At 47.0% G+C, this 21,529-nt stretch overlaps 2 protein-coding genes across 2 annotated transcripts; one reads left to right on the top strand and one right to left on the bottom strand.

The window, feature by feature from the left end:
• Positions 1–3,340: 3,340 nt before the first annotated feature.
• Positions 3,341–5,654, top strand: LOC119315524 (protein NRT1/ PTR FAMILY 5.2-like). The gene is made up of 3 exons (XM_037590116.1): positions 3,341–3,479; positions 3,564–3,781; positions 4,215–5,654. The coding sequence occupies exons 1-3, from the start codon at positions 3,341–3,343 to the stop codon at positions 5,652–5,654; spliced, it is 1,797 nt and encodes a 598-aa protein (XP_037446013.1).
• Positions 5,655–15,140: 9,486 nt separating this feature from the next.
• On the bottom strand, positions 15,141–21,299 carry LOC119319541. Its single transcript, XM_037594013.1, has 14 exons — positions 21,009–21,299; positions 18,429–19,116; positions 18,240–18,354; positions 17,926–18,043; positions 17,645–17,743; positions 17,273–17,566; positions 17,089–17,196; positions 16,697–16,768; positions 16,541–16,627; positions 16,239–16,310; positions 16,031–16,120; positions 15,845–15,952; positions 15,686–15,754; positions 15,141–15,592 (listed from the first exon to the last, which is right to left on the bottom strand). Exons 1-14 carry the CDS (start codon positions 21,270–21,272, stop codon positions 15,518–15,520), a joined length of 2,259 nt encoding a protein of 752 aa, XP_037449910.1. The 5' UTR covers positions 21,273–21,299; the 3' UTR covers positions 15,141–15,517.
• Positions 21,300–21,529: the final 230 nt, after the last annotated feature.

Raw genomic sequence — 21,529 nt, 5'->3', positions numbered from 1 at the left:
ACCCTAGGCGCGTGGGCCTCTTGGGGCTGGTGCCCTTGGACCATGTAGGCCAAGGAGCACCCCCTACAGCCCATGTGGCCCTCCGGGGTTGGTGGCCCCACTTGGTGGACCCCCGGGACCCTCCCGGTGGTCCCGGTACGTTACCGAAAAAATCCGAAACTTTTCCGGTGACCAAAACAGGACTTCCCATATATAAATCTTTACCTCCGGACCATTCCGGAACTCCTCGTGACGTCCGGGATCTCATCCGGGACTCCGAACAACATTCGGTAACCACATACAAACTTCCTTTATAACCCTAGCGTCATCGAACCTTAAGTGTGTAGACCCTACGGGTTCGGGAGACATGCAGACATGACCGAGACATTCTCCGGTCAATAACCAACAGCGGGATCTGGATACCCATGTTGGCTCCCACATGTTCCACGATGATCTCATCGGATGAACCACGATGTCAAGGACTTAATCAATCATGTATACAATTCCCTTTGTCTATCGGTACGATACTTGCCCGAGATTCGATCATCGGTATCCTGATACCTTGTTCAATCTCGTTACCGGCAAGTCTCTTTACTCATTCCGTAACACATCATCCCGTGATCAACTCCTTGATCACATTGTGCATATTATGATGATGTCCTACCGAGTGGGCCCAGAGATACCTCTCCGTTTACACGGAGTGACAAATCCCAGTCTCGATTCGTGCCAACCCAACAGACACTTTCGGAGATACCCGTAGTGCACCTTTATAGCCACCCAGTTACGTTGTGACGTTTGGCACACCCAAAGCACTCCTACGGTATCCGGGAGTTGCACAATCTCATGGTCTAAGGAAATGATACTTGACATTAGAAAAGTTTTAGCATACGAACTACACGATCTAGTGCTATGCTTAGGATTGGGTCTTGTCCATCACATCATTCTCCTAATGATGTGATCCCGTTATCAACGACATCCAATGTCCATGGTCAGAAAACCGTAACCATCTATTGATCAATGAGCTAGTCAACTAGAGGCTTACTAGGGACATGGTGTTGTCTATGTATCCACACATGTATATGAGTTTCCTATCAATACAATTATAGCATGGATAATAAACGATTATCATGAACAAGAAAATATAATAATAACTTATTTATTATTGCCTCTAGGGCATATTTCCAAGACATATCTGTTCAAACGAAAATCTTGAATCACCCCTCTTGCCGAAGCATCATTAAAAAGCAAAGAAAGCGCTTCAGCCACAAAGAGAAACAAGTATGGTGATAATGGATCTCCTTGCCTAAGCCCACACGACGGATGAAAAGACTCCAGTAACTGCCCATTAAATCTCACTGAAAATTTTACTGATGTAACACACGCAATAATCCACTTTATCCAAGTTGGCGCAAAGCCATACGCTCCAAGCATACTTTCCAGAAACTTCCAGTCCACATGATCATACGCTTTGACAAGATCCAACTTATATGCACAATATTCACCACGACTATCTTTCAAAGTATTCAACGAATGCATACATTCAAAAGCGATGAGAGCATTAGCAGAGATTAATCTTTCAGAAATGAAGGCACTTTGAGTAGGAGAAATCATACCATCCAAAAGGGGTCTCATTCTATTCAAAAGCGATGAGAACATTAATTGGTTTCGGTCCCTAGCCCATCAGCACCAACAACAACAATTGTTCCATTGCCCATCAGCACCTCACGTGTAAAAGCATGTATGTACCTTTGTTGGATGCACGATAAGAGAAACGATGCTAGTGTTGGAAGACCTCTATTTCTCAGTTCCCTTGAGGGGTATGTCGGCGGTAATCATGCTCTCCTACATCGATCTTTGTTGCATCTCCACCATCGGCAGTCACCAGCGTCATGCCGACGAGGCTCCTAAACCCTATGATTGCCTATGCACGACTATGCTGTTGCGGCTTTACTTTTTTTTCCATCATGCCTGCAGCAAGCAAGCAAGCAAACGAAGGACTTTAAATGTGTCGTTCTAATCACATGCGCATTTGGTGGGCTGTTGGTGCCATTTTTTGGATGACACCCACATCAAGACATCACGAACCAACCTGTGGTTGGATGGTTAGGAGGACAGTAGTATCACCAGTCCATGAGAATTGAAGTCCTGATGCTCGACTATGAGGCGTCTACGGTGACTTTATAAAATCTTAAGACAATATGCCGGCTCAATCTTTTAAAGATACACGTAACACTATATTATACTTAAAAATTCTCTTTTTTTTTCTTCAAAAAACACAATGCACCAGCGGCGAATCGGACCCAGGTATGCACCAGCTTTGATTATAAGCTCGACATGACGATACAGTACCGTACGTGCAGCTCCCGCATCTTTGCTGACTGTCGTTTTGCTCCGTACTGCTTCCATAATCTCACGTCTCTCTTTGTCCCTAGCTCTTTACCACGTCAGACGGCCATACAAATCAACATGCGCACGGCAGTATGATGTGACATGCATATCTTTTATTTTTGATTGATAGTACGATGACATGCATTTCCACAAAACAGCGAATAAGGACCATGTGTCCGGCTCCGGGGGTTGTATAGGACTCTGGAGTATCTCGTTTCGCCGCCATGAATCTGTGGAATCGGCAAGATATACAAGCGAATGATGTCTGCTCTTTTCTCCCATGAATACTATCTTCGTCATGGTTTATTAGTCCCTCTCGTATTTTTTAAGTCATACTTTGATCATTATTTTAACTAATAAAATGCAAGTTATACGTAATAAATATAATGTCATCAAAAACTATATTTAAATACGTTCAGTGATATTTTTTTATGACATGCATTAATATTTTTTAATTAAATATGTGATCAAAATTTGACATAAATTACAAAGAAGACTAATAAACCAGGACGAAGGTAGTATCAATTAGACTGGCGCGTAAGGGGGATCGCAGTAACAGTATTGTAGGACCGCTGGGATAAATATGCGAATCGAAGGTATATAGTCGATGGGAATCGGTACTAGCTTGATTTCCCTCGCTTAATCAATCCAGCTGCTTATATTCCCATGTTCACGGCAGATCACAGCAGCCTGGCATCACAGATCACGGCGGAGGCTATCGTGCACGCGCCACGCCACGTGGGTCTAGCACCTTAGCTACTTGCATAGCGCGGCGTTGACCTCGTCTGCGTCTCCCGGCCGGCCCGCCGGCCGTACTAGCACTGCTAGTAGCCTAGTACGGTGTATACATGCACTTCCCTTCCGTCACTTGATAGCAGCTCGCGCTGATATATATTACTACCTGGGTAGAGAGAGAGAGAGAGAGAGAGAGAGAGGTGCTAGGTGCAGCAAGGCAGGTTAGTAGGTAGCAGCAATGGCGGCGGCGGAGAGCCTGGCCGTGGAGAGCGGCACCGGGCGGCAGGAGTACGTGCAGGACGGCTCGGTGGATCTCCGGGGCAACCCCGTGCTCCGGTCCACGAGGGGCGGCTGGACCGCCTGCTCCTTCATCGTAGGTAGGCACCATTTCCGACCAACCAGTTGATCATGCACACACATGCTTGCTTCTATTCTTCATGCCGCCAGCCGATCCATGGCAGTGTACGAGCTGTTCGAGCGGATGGCGTACTACGGGATCGCGTCCAACCTCTTCGTCTACCTCACCGAGAAGATGCACCAGGGCACGGTGGAGGCGTCCAACAACGTCACCAACTGGTCCGGCGTCGTCTTCATCACGCCCCTGATCGGCGCCCACCTCGCCGACGCTTACCTCGGCCGCTATTGGACCTTCGTCATCGGCTCCGCCATATATTTCATGGTAACCAACCCTCTCGTCTCCTAACTAGATTTTCTAATCGGTGGCTACGGCGGAGTCCTCGAGAGTCGAATCGAGATTTGTATCGTATTTTCATTTGATCACTCACAAATTTCTCGTACAATAAAACAACGATACTGGGGACTAATCATGTCGTGTACAAACGCGCGAGCAACAGACACACAACGACCCACGCATGCGCACACAAGAGGAAAAAGAAAAGACTAACTCACACGAAAAGAGAACGACTGAAAAAGAAAAACAATGTCTAAAAATATGTTTTAGACAACGAAATAGGAAAACCGGCTAAATTAACTAAGTAGTAGTATGTAGTACTCCCTCCGATCTAAAATAAGTGTCATGGTTTAGTTGAAATATACTTGCCCTCGAAGAAAAAAAAAGTGAGACTAGAAATGATGTCCATGCCTTGATGCAGGGGATGCTGCTGCTGACGCTGGCTGTGACGGTGGGAGCGCTCAAGCCTCCGCCATGCGTCGACAAACTTTGTCCGTCGCCGTCAGCCCTGCAGGTCGGCGTCTACTTTGGCGGGCTGTACATCGTCGCCTTGGGCAACGGCGGCACGAAGCCTAACATCTCGACCATGGGCGCGGACCAGTTCGACGACTTCGACGCCCGGGAGAAGACCCACAAGCTCTCCTTCTTCAACTGGTGGATGTTCACCATCTTCACGGGCATCCTCTTCTCCTCAACGGTCCTCGTCTACCTCCAGGACAACGTCAGCTGGTCCGTCGGCTATGGCATCCCCACTCTTGGCCTCGTCGTCTCCATCGTCATCTTCCTCGTCGGCACGCCTATGTACCGCCACAAGGTGCCTCAGGGCAGCGCGATCACGCGCATTGGCAAGGTGCTCGCCTCCGCGCTGTGCAAACAGCGCCTACCCTTGCCGGCGAACGCCGGTGAGCTGCATGAATTGGAGCAAGAGACGTACACGAGGAAGCACAAGTTCCGGATGGAATCCACGAACGACATGTGGTTCCTCAACAAGGCATCCGTGAAGGACGTCGGTGGCGAGTCCTCGACCTCAAAATGGAGCCTCTGCACGGTGACGGAGGTGGAGGAGACGAAGCAGATCTTGAAGCTGGTCCCTTTTGTCGTGACCATGTTCATACCGTGCACGCTCATCGCCCAGACCAACACCCTGTTCGTGAAGCAGGGCACGACCATGAATCGGCACATGGGGCCACACTTCGAGATCCCGCCGGCCAGCCTCGGCGCGTTCGTCACGCTCGCCATGCTCATCACCAGCGTGGTCTACGACCGGCTCTTCGTCAAGGCCGCGCGAAGGTACACCAATAACCCAAGAGGCATCACCCTCCTCACGAGGATGGGCATCGGGCAGGTGATCCAAGTCGTGACGATGGCGACGGCGGCGCTCACCGAGAACCGGCGCCTGAGCTACGCGCGCAGCCTTGGGCTGGACGTGACCGGCGGCCAGCTCCCCCTCACCATCTTCGTCCTCCTGCCGCAGTACGTGCTGATGGGCCTGGCGGACGGGTTCGTGCTCGCGGGCGAGATCGAGTTCTTCTACGACCAGGCGCCCGAGAGCATGAAGAGCCTCGGCACGGCACTGTCGCTCACGGCGTACGGCGTGGGCAACGTCCTTAGCAGCTTCTTCTTGTCGCTGGTGGCGCGGGTGACGCGCGAGAGGACCGGCAAAGCCTGGGTCTCCAACAACCTCAACGCCTCACACCTCGACTATTACTACGCGTTCCTCACGTTGCTCGCGGTCGCCAACTGTGTCACCTTCGCTCTCCTCGCTAGCAGGTACAAGTACAAGGTGGAGTCTACTAAGACCATCGACGTCGACGTGGACGTGCAGCTCAAGCGGCTAGGCCGCCAAGAAGATTCACTCTGAGTCAATGGTTTTTGTTGTTGTTGAGGAAACACTATGGCTTGACACTGTTAGAATAAATCCGAGGCATACCGTTTATCATTCAAGGACCAAGCAATCACACGAGCACGACACTTAGATTTGTTCTAACAAGTGATATCATGAACAAGGTTACGAGGAGGCTCTGGATTGTTGATCTAGAGAAAGTATTGAGTTTGAGATGCAGCCGACTGCGGCGTGGCTCTCGGCGAGATTGGAAGAAGCAATTGGAAGCGGGCAGAAGTTCTCGGCGGCGGCGCAATGTCTGGCGCAAGCAGTAGTCAGATTGGATGGATCGATCCGATCGGAACCAAGAGCAGCAACGAGACGTGAAGGTCCAGTAGCGGCCGAGGCAGGAGCAAGCGCAGGCGGATGGCAGCCGCCCGGACCGAGGCACGGGCTGGCGTGAGACGTGCGGTCGCATGCGCGTGGAGCAGCTGCGTGCGTGGTCGCTAGGGCACCGCCGGTTCATGACTGTGCGCGTGCGTTGTGCAAGGCTGTTGCTGTGTTGTACTATGAGTAGGGAGCCGAAGGAATCAGGACCGAGAGATTTGTTTGGACTAAAAAAAAGGACACGTGCGTTCAGGCAAGAGGCAACAGCAGCGGATCAAATCGGCGCAAGAGAAAATCCATCGTGGTGATACGCATTAGCGGAATTAGCAAGGGAGTTGGCAAGCAAAAGCTAGCATCGTGGTTTGAGCCAAGCAAGAGCCGTCACGTGAAGACCAGCTAGTTGATCGCTAGTAGTCGCTAGTAGTACACGGAGGTTCTGTTCGTGCACACTTGGGGATCACGGGGAGATTGCTCGGTTATTTTTCGCAGGGTCAGCTATACAAAGAACCATGGCACTATCGGATACCAGGTTTGAGGTGGAGAAGTTCAACGGAACTGGAAGCTTTTGGTGATGGCAGACAAGGGTGAAGGATTCGTTTGGCACAACTGGGATGCTTGAAGGCATTGCGGGAAGTCATGTCAGCTGTGATGGAATTATCGTGTGACAGATGGAAATTCTTGAAAGACGATTTGGGAGCCTCGAGCGTGTCATACAGCCGGACAAGTTCGGCTGGGTCGGACTAGATAGTCTGACGGATCGACGGAAGTCGATTGGTACAGAAGACGGTGCGGGATCGGCGACGACTATATAGGAGTGTGATGCTGATGGTGACCGACTTCTGGGGCGTGGAAACACGTGGCGCAGGCCTGAGTTCTTGTCTGGCTTCGACAAGACTATGGCGCGGGGTTGATTCAAGACGATGCGCACATGAGAGCTTGAAGTCGACGGGGCGCAAGGGTGGACTGATCATCTACCATAAAGTCATGTTGAAGGTGGAGTTGGAGTCTGGAGGACTTCACTCAGTGCTGATTGAGGGGCTACGGCGTAAGTGCACAGAGAGTCGAAGCCTATTCAGCGAGGGGTGGGGTGGGGACGAGGGACATGTAATTCGGACTGGAGCCCAGTGGTCTGATGGAAGCGTGAAACTCGTCATCGGTCGGTGATGATCGATGGTACTCTGCAGTGGGGGTTGAGTGGTGTGGGTTTGTGACTCTTGAGAGTCGATCGGGACAGCGGAGGTTCGACGCGGTAATAGCGGCGAGGCGTGCAGTATGCATGGGACATGGAGACGGGCCAGGGCTCTGGTGGTCATACATGTGGTGAGACAATTGCGAATTTGATTCGGGATGACTACAAGCAGCGGTGAAATTTCTTCAAGTTTCAGACAGGCGGTCAAGAAAGGAGCGGTGATGTTGAGTTCAGGTAACTCTTATGTGTGACACCCAATATGTGAGTTGTTCACTTTCACGTAGATCAGTGATCGGTGTGTGATAGCGTTGACGGATACTCTGGAAGTTGGGAGCACAAACTAAAGTAGTGAGGAACTTAATTTTGCTCGAGCGTTGACTGTGGTTAAGAAAAGAAGAGGCTACAAGTTACAGGTGGAGTCATATGGAGTCTTTGGAGTAGCAGCGGTACTCATGGGATAAGCTCAAGTCCAATGTACATGGAAGTTTGACGCATTGACAAATTCAGGGTGGTGGAGAATATTCGTTAAGGTGGAGTTTGTTAGAGTTGTGTCGAATATTTTGTACAAGGTAGGTTACAATTGGACTAGGAGTTGTATTGTGTTTACATAGGATGTGGAGTTGTGTCCTAATAGGACACTTATATCCTAATCCTTTCTTATATAGCGGGGATAGACACACCATGTAACCTATGCCAGCATAATAGCACCGGAACGCAAGGGAAGCCGACGGCATGTGTCGGTGTCCAGGGCGACCGGGTGCGGTATTGTAGCGGTGTCATGGGGAGGAGCGCTCATAGTCATGCCCCGGGGTTGTAGCCATATCGGTGAACCTCGTTAATAAATCTCGGTGTCGTGATCGTGTGATTGCTTGGTCCTCAGATAGTCAACTGTATGCCTCGGATTTATTCTAACAGACACTATACAAAAAATACAGAAAGTAAATTATTCAAAGTGTATTGATCAAACTATCATGGGGTATATATAAATTATGAGTCCTTTATGTAAAACTGCACGTACCAGCTAGTTCATTCAAAAGCTCAAACTGATGGGGAAAGGTGGGCTATGCATTTATACGCCCCTCCCCCCCCCCTCCCATGTGTGCCTTCCTCGAGCCTAAACGTGGATTAAAAGTCGGCTGCAATCTTTTATTTTTAAATTGCATTGGTTGGGTCTTGAACTTAAGACCTCTTGGCTCTGATATACAACCATATGGACCAGCTAGTTCACCGAAAAGTTTAAGAAAACGGAGCAGAAACGGACGGAACTCAGTGCTATCATATTTGTTTTTAATATTTTTTGCAGAAGTGGAAACGAATACAGAAAACCCGAAAATGAATACGGAAACAGATACTATCGGAAACGGACACGAAGCGAATACAAAGCAAATACGGAAACAGAAGTGGGCATTGATCAGAACTTAAAAACCCCTTGAATCATAGAGAAATACACACAAAAATAAACAAATTTAATGAGTTGTTAACATGACTATAAAATAATGTCATTATGTTAGCAACTTGGCGTAGTATTGTAGTAGTACTTGGCGTAGTATTGTAGTAGTACTGGACAATTGCATATAGGGTCAAGTTGAGTACATGTGTGATAGTAGAAGTTGGGCCTCAGATCCATTCTACTAATTGTGTCATTGTGTTCTTTTTCATGGTTGGGCTACAAAGCAGCCATAAGTCTATAGTAAAAACAGAAATTTCATATTCACGGAAATAGAAAGTTCCGTTTTTATGCATGTTTCACTAAAAAACATTGTTCTGTTTTTGTTTCTCTTTTCGCATTTTCCATTTCCACTTTCATTTTGTAAATTTTCATTTCCGTTTTCATATTTCCTCTCCTTTCCATTTTTTCTCCGGAAAAATGGAAAGATTCCACTTCATTTTTATCCCTATTTATGTGTCAACCCTTTCACATATCAAGGTGGAATCTACTCAGACCATTAGCATCGATGTGCACGTGCAGCTGAAGCGCTATAGGCCGCCTAGAAGATTCACTCCGAGCCAATGGCCTGACGCCAAAAAAAATATAAATCTAAATTATTTCATGTGTATTGATCTAACCATCGTGTGGGGTTTATATAGATTATGAGTCCTTTTATGGTATCTACTAAAAATGGGGTTGTCTCAGTTAATGCTATATTCGTGAGATCTTATGTGAAAATTTGTGCAAAATTTTTTTTTGCGTATTTTCTTTTTCATGTGTTATGTCATTTGACAAGGACTTAGTTAAGACCTACTCGACTAAGACCTAGTCACATTCATTGAAAATTATGAGCCCATGGCCTAGATCTGCCGATACTACTGGACAACATAAGGAGTAGTATATTCTTGCCCAAGGGTAGAATTGGAAGACACACGACAATTACCAAAACTCTAGAGAAAAAACCTAAAGCGCTTTTTCTCCCGCTTCAACATGACGCGGTCCATGCATTTGGGGCATGTGGTTGTCTGCACTGTTTTCTCTTCTCCTTACATCTGTTGCTCATATGAGATAGACTGAGCTAATGCAGGCTCAAAACCATGTTCTACACATGGTTTAGTTGCCTGCATCTTGCCTCAATGCATCAAGGCAACAACATCTACCCATGTTTGGTTGCATGTGTATGGGTGCTCTCATGCATTATACGTTTGATTGCACACATTTAACTGGTTCTAGTAACCTTAGAGCATCTCCAGCCGTTGGCCCTTCAGGGGGCGTCTAAAAGCGCCGCCTGGGGGTGAGCCGGCGCAAAAAATGGCCCTGGGGCGAGTCGGTCCCCAGCCGTCTGCCCCCAAGGCCGCCCCCAGGCACGTATTAAAAAAAGGACCGTTCGGCGAAGTTATGATAAAAATTAGTTAAATTTCGGCTAAACATGGCAATTTTCGGTGAAATTCGCGCATTTTCATTACATTAACCTAATCTAAAAAAGAAAGGGGCTGAAGTCGTCGCCGCCGTCGCCGCCATCGTCGTCGTCGGCCTTCTCCTCCTTGACGCGGCACCCCTGCTGGACCCCTGCCCGGCGTCGCCATGCCGGACTGGCGGCGCAGGGCGGCGCGCTGGCGCTCCTTCTCCTTCTCACGGCGCGCCTTCTCCATCGCAATGGAGTCCTGGCACGCCCATTCTAGGGCCACGTCGTTGTCGTCGAACTCCGCCTTCACCGGCGCTAGCCCCGGCTCCGTCTTCACCGGCGCCAACCCCGGCTCCATCTTCGGCTTGACGAAGCGCGGAGGAGCCGACGAGGAGGAGGCGCGCCGGCCGCCCTCGTTGATGACGATGCCGACGTTGCGAGTGCGCCGGCCGATTGGCTTCTCCGCCGCGGGCTCGGCCTTGACGCCGAGAAGCGCCGGAGAACCGGAGAAGTGGGAAGATGAGCGAGAGGAGGAAGACGAGGAGGAGGCGAACCTCCTTGGCGCCCATGCGCGTCGGTGTTGCGACGGGGCGGCCCTCGTCGCAGGATAGGTCAACGGCGGGTTGTTGCCGCCGTCGAGGTGCGCCAGCACGCTATCCAGCGTGCGGTCGGGGACGCCCCACCACAGGTGGCGCCCCTCGCTGTTCTTCACGCCGCCGACAACCGGCGCGCCGTTGGTGGAGGCCAGGCGCTGCTGCTGGCGGCGCTGGAAGTACGCCGCCCAAGCTGGGAGCGCTCGTTGTCGGTCAGGGAGGCATGCGCGACCTCGACCTCCTCGGCGAAGTATCTGGGCTTCGCCACGGCGTCGGGTAACGGGGGAACGGGCACTCCCCCGTCGCTGAGCCGCCACCCCGTCGGCCCGGCGCGCATGTCCGGCGGCGCCGGGATGTTCGCCTTGAACAGGAGACAGGACTCCTGTTCGCGGAGCGAACGGCGGCCGAAGCCATTCGCCGCCGCCTCGTCTCCGGGGAAGCGCTCTGCCATGGCGACGGCTCGGCGGTGGTAGAGAGGGAGAGAGAGGGGCTGCCGGTGGCGCTCGGGAGAGGAAGACGGAGACAGAGAGAGAGGGGCTGGGCGGCGGCGAGGGGCGAGTCTGGTGTTGGCACCGGCGAGAACCGCCGGCTTTTATAGCCGCTCCGCACCCATGTGTACGCGTGCGAGGGAGGGGAGGCGTCGGCGCGCCGTCCCGTGACGCGCCGCCCGTGAGGAATCAATGGCAAGGCTGACCGGCGGCAGCCTTGCCATTGATTCCCCGTGGGAACCGAGGCAGTTGGGGGGAAGACGAGCCGCCGTGTCCCTGACGCGGCTGGCCCACGGCTTTTTCGCGCCAGAACAGTTCGCCCCGGCACCCCCGGGCGCCCCCCAGCGCGCCGGGTTCGGCCTGGGTCCGCCGGCGCTGTTTTCGGCCCAGGCCGGCAAAAATCGGGCTCTTGGGGGCGCGACTGGGCCGTTTTTTCTGCGCCGGCGCAAAAAAAAAACGCCTGGGAAGGCCTTCCTGGGGCGCGGCTGAAGATGCCCTTATACCTTATGTGATGATCTTACCATCTAGCACCCCTAACAAGTGATCCTTTCATTTCATATGATCACAACAATCACAAGAGTAAAACAACACTAGAATCACGATGTACTGGACCACGATGATGAACTTCTTCAACCTACACAGCCTAAACTAAGCAGCAACCTTGCGAACTTCATCGTTGTTGTTCTATTCGAGCATGAATTTGTGGTAGTCATCCTCTGCCCGCTGCCTTGTCTTAAACCCTCTTTGAAAGGAGCTGCCTCGGTAAACTTTGACTTGCTCATTGCATGTTGGCCATGAACTGTGTACTCCTGGAATCCTACCTTTATACACAACATACCAATTCACCTCTAGATTGAGATGAGAGCAACAAGTCAAGCAGCAAGCAAACGAACACAACATGTGGAAGAAAAACAACATAGACATGCATGATCAGATAACGAAAACGCAACACAACTTCTTGTCCTAACTACTATGGTGTCATCCTACCACCATATCCAAAAAAAGGGTGTAATCCTACTACCACAAGTTCACCATCACCATGAGGGATTAGTATGTACCACCACATCAAAATATACGGGCTAGCAACAATTTTCAAGCAGTATCTAACTACCACAAAATATGCATCATCATTGTCATCGTCGATCATCATACATGATGTCACCACCCCTAAAAACAACAATTGTAGTAGTGCTTGCCCAGCCAAGTCCTAAGACAAAGCACCCTATGAGCGTCCGAGCGTCCCCGTCTCAATGAAAAACCAACACCTTATGCCCTGTTGAGAGGTTCCGCATGGACTTTTCTTGTGTTTTCTCTACTGTTTTTACCAGTTTTCTTTTGTTCTCCTTTTAGTTCATTTTTTTCATTTGTTTCCTTTTCCCATTTTTTCCATTTTCTAAATAAATTTCGAGTTTTTTGGATTCAAGTTGAATATTGTATAGATGTTAAACATTTTATCTGAACACATGTGGAGCATTTGTCATGTACATTGGATATTTTTTAAATACATGGTGAACATTTTCTAAATACACGATGCAATTTTTTAAGCTCAGACTAAATAATTTTCAAAAATGGCATGAACATCTTTTTTAAACATGCAGACATTTTTAAAGTTTTATGAACACTTTTTAATGGCACACAAATTTTTTATATGCTATGAGAGTTTTCTAGATCAAAAGTTTCATTGCAAAAAAATCACTTTGTAAAATGCCATGAACATATTTTTGAACGTGTGAATATTTTTTAAATTTCATGAACAAAATTTTAATGGTATGAATATTTTTTACAAAATGTGTGAATAAGTTTTTACATTTTGATGATTGTTTTAAAAACTTCATAAACATATTTCTAAATGTGCTACCATAGGAGATATGTCCTAGAGGCAATAATAAATGCTAATACTTATCTCCACGTTCATAATTATGTTTATGTTTCATACTATAATTGCTATGGTTCTCGAGTCTGCAATAACATGAGGCTCGGAGGAAGACTCATATGCACGTGTGGAATAATAAAAGTAAGAAGCATTCCTAGTCTGGCCTCTAAGACTAGCTCAAGTGTTGCATGATGATTCTGTTTTCCAGGTCATGGGCATGTCTATACTAGCAACTTTGAGGGCACAATGTTAAGAGAACATTTGTGTTGAATCGACCCGGATTGATGTTATGCTATGAGATTCGTTCGTCACAAGTTAATGGTACATAACACAGAGATGGTTAACGTTTGCATAATTCCTTAGACCATGAGAGTATCGAGTTTCTTCATACTTACTTCATGAACTTTGGGGTTTGTTAAACGTCATCCGTAAATGGGTGGCTATTACAGCGGCTTACGAGTTCATGAAAAAGTGTGTCAAGTAACTTGATAGCTCAAGATTGGGATTTGCTTCTCCGATGATGGAGAGATATTCTCGGGCCCTCTCGGTGTTACGGTATCCATCATCGTCTGGCCAGACACAGTGTGATTTGATCACAGGGATGCCGCAACACGAAAACGAGAAAAGAGAACAAAACCGGTAACGAGGTAACTAGCATAGTGGACAAGTCATTGATCCATGGGGATGCAAGTAAATCTCACCTCGGGTATTTGTAACATATCACGAAGCAACAGGAATAGCACACAGCAACTGGAGGTTCACTCGAATATTCGTTCGTGTGGGTATAGGGGTCAATATGGGTATCCACGGCTCCGATGTTGATCATTGATCGGAAGGGGTTCCAGGTCATGTCTATACTTCACCGAACCTATAAGGTCACACGCTTAAGGGTCATCTATCTTCTGAATACTAGACAGGGAGTCTGAGAGAAAGTCACCGGAAAAGTTTCGGAGACAACGGAAGAGTTCCGGAGAGAGAACGCTGAAAGAGTTTCGGTAAAGCCGAAAAGTTGTTTCGAAATATATTATTAGGTCAAAATGGTTTCGGCACTCGCCTGGAAATTCTTAGAGGGCCCCAGAATTGGTCTGAGAACTTTTGGGAATTTTCGGAGAGAAAAACCGAAAATGTTCCGGAGCTGCCGTAACCGTCGTTGTTGCTTTCCGCTGATAAAAATCACCACACCGGAAATGTTTCGGATCATGCCCAGAAGAATTTTAGAGGGTGTCGGAAATGTTCTGGGACCTTTCGGAATTTTTCAGAAAAAATGTTTCGCGGAAAATATCTTGTCTCGGCACGAGGGAACAAGATCCCACGAATCGGGGGTTACATGTTTGGTGGCTTTTTGTCTAGGAAGCACCCATGTTTCTAGGAGACATGTTGGTGGCTTGTTGCCTAGAGAGCCCTTTGTGATTGATATGTGTAGGAGTGTATGATTTGAGCCGAGCCACATCACCGTCCGGGAAGATGGTAGCGGTGGCATCATTTCATAGCAAGAGTTGGAACGGCGAGGTTGAGAACCTCAAAACTGACATCTACGTGATGAATGTGGATGGCGAAGTGGGCAAGGGCCTGCATCATGGGGTAGCGACAGCATCATCTTCTTCCATCGAGGCACCGACAAAGCCCTTCCCTCTGGGCATAGTTGGAACTAGTTGGGGCGTGTTCCAATACGACCTCAACACTGAGGAGACCGTCCAGGTCACCCCAGGGGAGTTAGATGCAAGGACCCCAGCAAGGACACCCTCTACATCTGCGTCGGCCCCTCCTTGAGCACCGACATGCCAGTGAACATCTACTCCATCCGCGACGTCTCTGGCCCACTGTTAGATCGAAGGTTGCGACAACTCACCGGGAATTGGTTCAACAACGCGTTCCCATCGAGCAGCCCGGATGGGAAAAAATTCATCTTCGAGTCAAGGAGGGATGGAGGGAGAAGAGGCACAAGAACCTTTACATAATCCGGGATGAAGATGCGGGGAATGGACAGCCGATGGCATAGTGACGAGGCTGACTGATGGCCTCAATAAGTTCAGCTTGGCAGGGCGCTTTTATTTTTCTGGATCATTACCTTTTTTTTTTTTTTGCGAGTGCTAATTTCTTGTTGTTGCTTTGCATGGAACAAAATCTCTAGGCTTTCAGCACAGTAACTACGCTCACCAGGTATTGCACAATTTTGCACAGCTACGGACAATAACTAGTAACAAAAATGTGATTGATTGAATTCAGACCGCTGCGTACAGTTTGTGACATTGGGCTGCATCTGCACAACAATTCTCTGGCCAGAATCTCTGTATCCAGATTCACTCGTGTAAGGCGCCATTTGGATGACGGAAGTTTCATGAGAGTTTGGTAGGGGAAAACCAACCTAGGATTATAAAGTGGTCGACGAAACAATCTCATCCTGCTCGCAGGTTCTTTGTCCCAGCAGGAGTCTCTTCCTCTCTGGCCAGATTGACTCGGGTATAATAGGCTTTCAGGTCTAAAGAACGGTCTCATCAACATTAGCCGTGTGCAGTCCTTGCACGAAGACCGTGATGATCAGCTCACCCTGTTTGTGCACATCAAAATTGCCTCTTTAAGCCCTTCTTTATCTAACGACGTCTCCACCATCACCTGCACAGGAGTAGAACAACACTATACTACATGAGCAGCTGAAAATTTCAGAATACACACTGATCTGGAAAAGCTCAACGTGGAAGTTCATACCTCTTGCACATTGTTTCCATACCGTGCTAGGACCTTATATTTCTGACCAACCAGAGATGCCATATATACCTGATGAGCAATACGGATTAGATGGCTTTAGTTCCAGGAACCAGGCTGCATAATTGTGTGACCGCTAAACATTTAAAAATTTCATCTTACCTGAAACGTTGGAGCTAATCCTGGGCTCCGGAAGAACCTTCCTTTGTAAACATCTTTAACTTGCTCTATGTTTTTCAGCTCCTCGATGAGGGAATCCACCTCAGGCCACTACAATGGCCTATATTTCAATTTCCAGTACTCTCGGATCATGCTCAATGAAACATTCAAACATAAGCTCGTACATACCTCAAAATCTGCTTGTGCGGGTTCGAGAGATCCATCAATTGACGCATCATCGCCAATGACTGCTTCCAATGCCCCTACTGGCGGACTTGGCTGCATAGCAGGGGAAAAGACAAGAACAACAACTGAGAAAAAAAATACTATCTGAAACTAGTGACTAAACACTGAGAAAACACGAGAACAAGGTGGGAACCGCCGAACATCCCAGTACCTTTACATCTTTAAGTGACAAAAAGATACGGCTATTGTTGAAATCCAGTTGAATAACTTTAGCATCAACAACCTGCAAGCGAAAATAACGTTAGCAGCCAAAATTAAATAGAACTATGAGCATTTTAGCGCCACTGAACTGCGTTGTTAAGTATAGAGTGACCCATGTAAGAAATGAGGAAAATACATGGTTATTTCCAAGGAAAACATAACGTCATTATCCAGAGATTAGCAGCTTCAATAGAAAACTTAGAAGAGCAAAAGGCTAAATAACAGAACTAATCACAATTGCTAGAGGATTACCTGACCAATTCTGTAAGAAACTGATGGATCTAAGGTCTCATCCCAGGACACTTCCCACTGCTGAATCAGTGCAGGAACTCCTTCAACCTTTGAAAGAAACAGTTAGCTGCTGAACTTGAAGGAAAAAAGACAGACAACAAAAGGAATGAGACCTACCTCAACAAATATCCCAAAGTAAACAAATCGCTTGATAGTGCATGTGACTATATCTCCAACATTAAGCTTAGCCTGCATAATAAGAAATTATATTTACGGTTGTGTGCCAACAGGATCAGATACACAGGCAATGCCTTCACTCCAATAGGATACTAAATGCTGGCAAGGATCTATTTCAGCTCAAGGAATGACAGTGTCACCAAGACTAATTTTTTCTGATTATATTAATGCGAAGGGTGCAGCTAGTAAGAACTACGATGCACGTACAGGAAGCTCAATAAATGTTCTTGAGCAAAACTTCGCTAAATCAATGAGACAATTCGACTTGAAATATTTAATAGGTTTCTGTGATTTCATCATAAAATCAAGAATTTTAAAGATTCCAGAAGTACCATCAGGCTTTTCCTTTTCTGAATCAACTCGTCACTTTCTTTTGGCCTCATGGAGAAAAATAGTCGCTTGGAATTTCTATCAGCCAGAACAACTGACACTCGGAGCCTCTGCAAAACGATGGAAATGTTACAAAAGAATACAAATGAGTACTTGGATATTGGGACACGAGGACCAGAGTCATACTTGACCGATAAATGATGATAAGAACTTGGATTTCTCTTCGTCATATGTTCGAAGAAGCTCTTCAAACTTCAGCCTAGACTGCAGAGTTCCTTGGTCCTGATGAGCTACTTCTGAAACTGATTCTGGTTCTATGCTCCTATCATTAACCTCGGAACCTTCCTCCATGCTCATACTCTGCTTGTACAAGGAAGGATCACCACCCTTCCTTCTTAACCAAGTCTCAAAAGCTAAGAATTTCCATTTTGTAGCTAGATTACGATACGGTAAGAAACCTATCATTGAGTCGAGTGACACCTGGTGAGGATTTCAAGACAAAGCTCAGACAATATAATATGATACGAATAAGCGATTTCAAAAGGACCAAGTACATACCACAAATCCCTTCGCACTGCAGTTAATAAGTTCCACCTCAACCCTTTCTCCAGTACTTGCATAATGATCTAGCCTTGTCCAGTCACTCTCAGTAATGTCCTGTATTAGTGATTCGGTAGCTCAGTATTCATATTCGCAACTCGCAAGAACTAAAAAGGCTAGTAGGGGGGACTATCTCCTCCCACAAAAGTTGCATTCGCTCCAGTAAGTTCCATTGTTATTTGTGCACAACAATCAGATGATGAAGCTCAAATATCCGGAGATTTACATTACGGCATTACCTCTAATGTTGATGATAAGACATTGCCCCCATCGTCAACATAACTTTTTTTATTATCACCATCAATTTTCTTCTCAGCATCCACTTGAGATGGTGAAGTTTCAACAGGCAGGTCTTTCCTACAACGTAATAATTGCCACATTAGCTCGGCAGGTGAATCAACATGGAGGAAACCACAAAGACAATATTAGTTCGCAAACACAAGAGCAGAGACAAAGGGGATAAATAGTGCAACTCGAGCTTCACCAAACCATTGGATACCAAGTGATGAAAATGTTCATAAAAATATAACTGTAGTGTTCCATCAGAATGTACCTCGGTCTTCCTTGCAAGAAAGCTTGCATAGAAAAATTGTTGTCGGTCGCTGATGGTTTATCCAGAGCAGGCAAGTCTATTTGTTGAGTTAAACTTTCCTCAGATGGTTGCAGTCCTTGAGAATACTAACATAACATTAGCGCCATGGATGATAGAAAACTAATTACAGGTCTCTTATGCCTTCCTTACCTTCCTCACGTTCATTGGTATCCTCTCCAGCAGCAACTAAGGCCGAGCCAAGTGCATTAGCAGTCTCTTTTGTGGCCTCTGGCTTTTGAAGAAGAGAAATGTTGGATAAATCCTCATCCATATCCTTCCTCATTTTCAAGTCGGCATTTGGTTTCATCTTCAGCTCTGGCTCCTGTTCATCATCTTCACTCTGATGCACAACGGGTTTACGCAAGGTCATGTCCACGATATCCTCTGTTGCGGTACATCCAACCTCACTTGTCTCTGTTCCTGCAGCTAAACTCTCCTTGCTAGGCCAACTAGCTTGCACCAGCTTTGCTTGTACTTTTGGTTTGCTCCCCATTGGCCGCATCAAGGTCAAAGAAGGCTTATTTACCTTTGGTTTGATCGCTGCTGGTCTCACAAAAGTCAATGGAGGTTCAACTTGCTTCGGTTTGCTTCCTACTGGCCGTATCATAGCCAAAGAAGCCTCATCCAGCTTTGGTTTGCTCAGTGCAGGCCTTGAAACACCCAAAGGCTGTTTGTCTTTCATTGGTGTGTCTACTGCCTCTCCTGCGGTGGCATTCTTGTCCTGCTTATTAGCTTCCATGAACTCCTTCAAAATAACATCCAGCGTGTCCTTTTTGCTGGCAACTAGTTTCTCTACATCGAGGGATGAAGCATCTGGGTCTGACTTCTTGAGCAGTATCTGAGGGAGTAAATCCAGAACATGTAAGAGATCAGAATTGCTGATTTCTGAGAATAACAAAAGCTACAGAAACCACATGTTTCAGAACACGAAAGCAATGTGTATTGCCAACTTGTCATATTGTGTAACAGACAGGTCCGTTGTTAACAGATCCTAAAGGCTAAGCAATGTATCGGAACTTGTACTTGAAATCCTTCTACTTCAATACTTACAAAAAAAACAGCACTACACCAAGCGTATCCCCATACTTGTAAAATAACAGTAATACACCTATTAGCATGGTGAAAATCTTATTATAACTCTGAGTCTCTGACGACTAACAACAGGGAACAGTCTGTGTTGCTAACAACTTCCCAACCTGTATAAAACTATAAATGTCTTTAGAAACAAGATATTTCAGCCAACTGGTTTGGCATGATTGATATAAACTACTCCCTCCGTTCCTAAATACTTGTCTTTCTAGAGATTTCAACAAGTGACTACATACGGCGCAAAATGAGTGAATCTACACTTTAAAATATGTCTACATACATCCGTATGTTGAGTCCATTTGAAATGCCTAGAAAGACAAGTATTTGGGAACGGAGGGAGTAGTAAACTGTGAGTCCCAACTTAAACTAAATCTAGTACAGGCGGGCCATCCAAAATCAAACACAGATAATAGCATACGGAACAGTATATTTTACTGGAAGTTGCAGTGGTTTGTCACTATGAAGACAGAAACTAAAGTAATGGCAAATGCAGCTAAGTTTAAATAATTACGCACAAATATTTCAAATGAAATGCTCATGGCGATCATACTGCTACAAAATATCCCAGTATCTCACGGTGAAACATATGTGGATTTGCATTCTGAATTTCCAAAGTTCAGGTGAGGCAGCATTTCAGAATCTTATCCAGTGCCTATGGACAAGACGACAAACAGTACTAAACTAAATCTAGTACTTGAAATCCTTCTACTTCCATACTTGCAAAAAAACAGTAATACACCAAGCGTACTTCTATACTTGTAAAATAACAGTAATACACCTACTCATATAAAGAACTGCTTATGAGTCTCTGACGAATAACAACAGGGAATAGTCTGCGTTGCCGACTTGTCATATTGTGTGACGGATGGGTTCGTCGTTGTTAACAGATCCTAAAGGCTAAGCAATGTATCAGGACTTGTACTTGAAATCCTTCTACTTCCATACTTGCAAAAAAACAGCGTTACACCAAGCTTATTCCCGTACTTGTAAAATAACAGTAATACCTACTCACATGGTGAACTTCTTATAAAACGAGTCTCCAACAGATAACAACAGAGAACAGTCTGTGTTGCTAGAAAACATCCCAACCAGTATAAAAGTATATTATAAGTGTCTATTAAGAACGAAATATTTCAGCCAACTAGTTTAGCATGGTTGATATAAACTACTACATCTTTCTGGAAATACTTGTCGCTCAAACGGATGTATGTAGACATATGTAGATACATCCGTTTGAGCGACAAGTATTTCCGGACGGAGGGAGTAGTAAACTGTGAGCCCCAACTTAAACTAAATCTAGTACAGTCAGGTCGTCCAAAATCAAACACGGATAACAGCACATGTGACAATATATTTTACTGGACGCCACAGTGATTTCTCACAATCAAGACATTTCAGCTGAAAATGATGGAAAATGCAGATAAGTTTGAACACTAAACTACGCGCAAGCCTTTCAACAGAAATGCTCACTGCCATCATACCGCTACAAAACACCCCAATGTCTCACAGAAAAGTAGGAGTATAGATGGATTTGCATTCTGAATTTCTGATGTTCAGGTGAGACAGCATTTCGAAACCTTATCCAGAGCCTAGGGACGAGACGAATCGCGATAATACTAATTAAGGGAGCAGAGGAGCGACCTTGGCGAGGGTGAGCTTGGGGTCCTCCCCGAGGAACCGCCCGAACTCGAGCTCCATCATGTCCCACTTGTCCAGAGCCGGCAGGTCCCCTCCGTCGCCGCCCCCGCCAGCGCGCGGCGGCGGCGCGCGCACGAGGCGCACCCGTCCGGCGCCGGCGCGCGAGGAGGAGGAGGCCCCTCTGCCGCTTCCTCGGCGCCGGAGCGCGACGGAGGGCCGCGCGGCCGCGAAGACGCCGGCCGCGGGGGCGGCGGCGAAGGCTTCCATGGCTGGCCGGAGAGGTTTATTGGCGGAATGGAGAGCCGCGGTGGTAACGGATAAACCTGCGGCCTTGGCCCCCCTTCTCTCCTGGCGGGGAGGCCGTGAATGGCCGGATTTCCGCCGCGTGGTGCATCCTGCACCGTCCGATCGTAACAAAACGGCTTTTTTATTTATTTTCATTTATATTCTCTTTTTTATCTTCAAATCATAAAATTTGTATTCTATTTTTGTTGTCTAGATTGAATTTATTATCTTTCTTTCGA

Source organism: Triticum dicoccoides, chromosome 6A (assembly GCF_002162155.2).
Source record: "Triticum dicoccoides isolate Atlit2015 ecotype Zavitan chromosome 6A, WEW_v2.0, whole genome shotgun sequence".
NCBI lineage: Eukaryota > Viridiplantae > Streptophyta > Magnoliopsida > Poales > Poaceae > Triticum > Triticum dicoccoides.
This window is presented reverse-complemented; position numbering and strand designations above follow the sequence as displayed.

Coding starts and splice junctions, on each gene's coding strand:
- LOC119319541 (XM_037594013.1), bottom strand. CDS start 21,272: ATGGAAGCCTTCGCCGCCGCCCCCGCGGCCGGCGTCTTCGCGGCCGCG. Junction 18,355..18,428: donor TACCAATGAACGTGAGGAAG/GTAAGGAAGGCA, acceptor AGTATTCTCAAG/GACTGCAACCATCTGAGGAA. Junction 17,197..17,272: donor TATCATCATTTATCGGTCAA/GTATGACTCTGG, acceptor ATCGTTTTGCAG/AGGCTCCGAGTGTCAGTTGT.
- LOC119315524 (XM_037590116.1), top strand. CDS start 3,341: ATGGCGGCGGCGGAGAGCCTGGCCGTGGAGAGCGGCACCGGGCGGCAG. Junction 3,480..3,563: donor CGCCTGCTCCTTCATCGTAG/GTAGGCACCATT, acceptor GATCCATGGCAG/TGTACGAGCTGTTCGAGCGG. Junction 3,782..4,214: donor GCTCCGCCATATATTTCATG/GTAACCAACCCT, acceptor GCCTTGATGCAG/GGGATGCTGCTGCTGACGCT.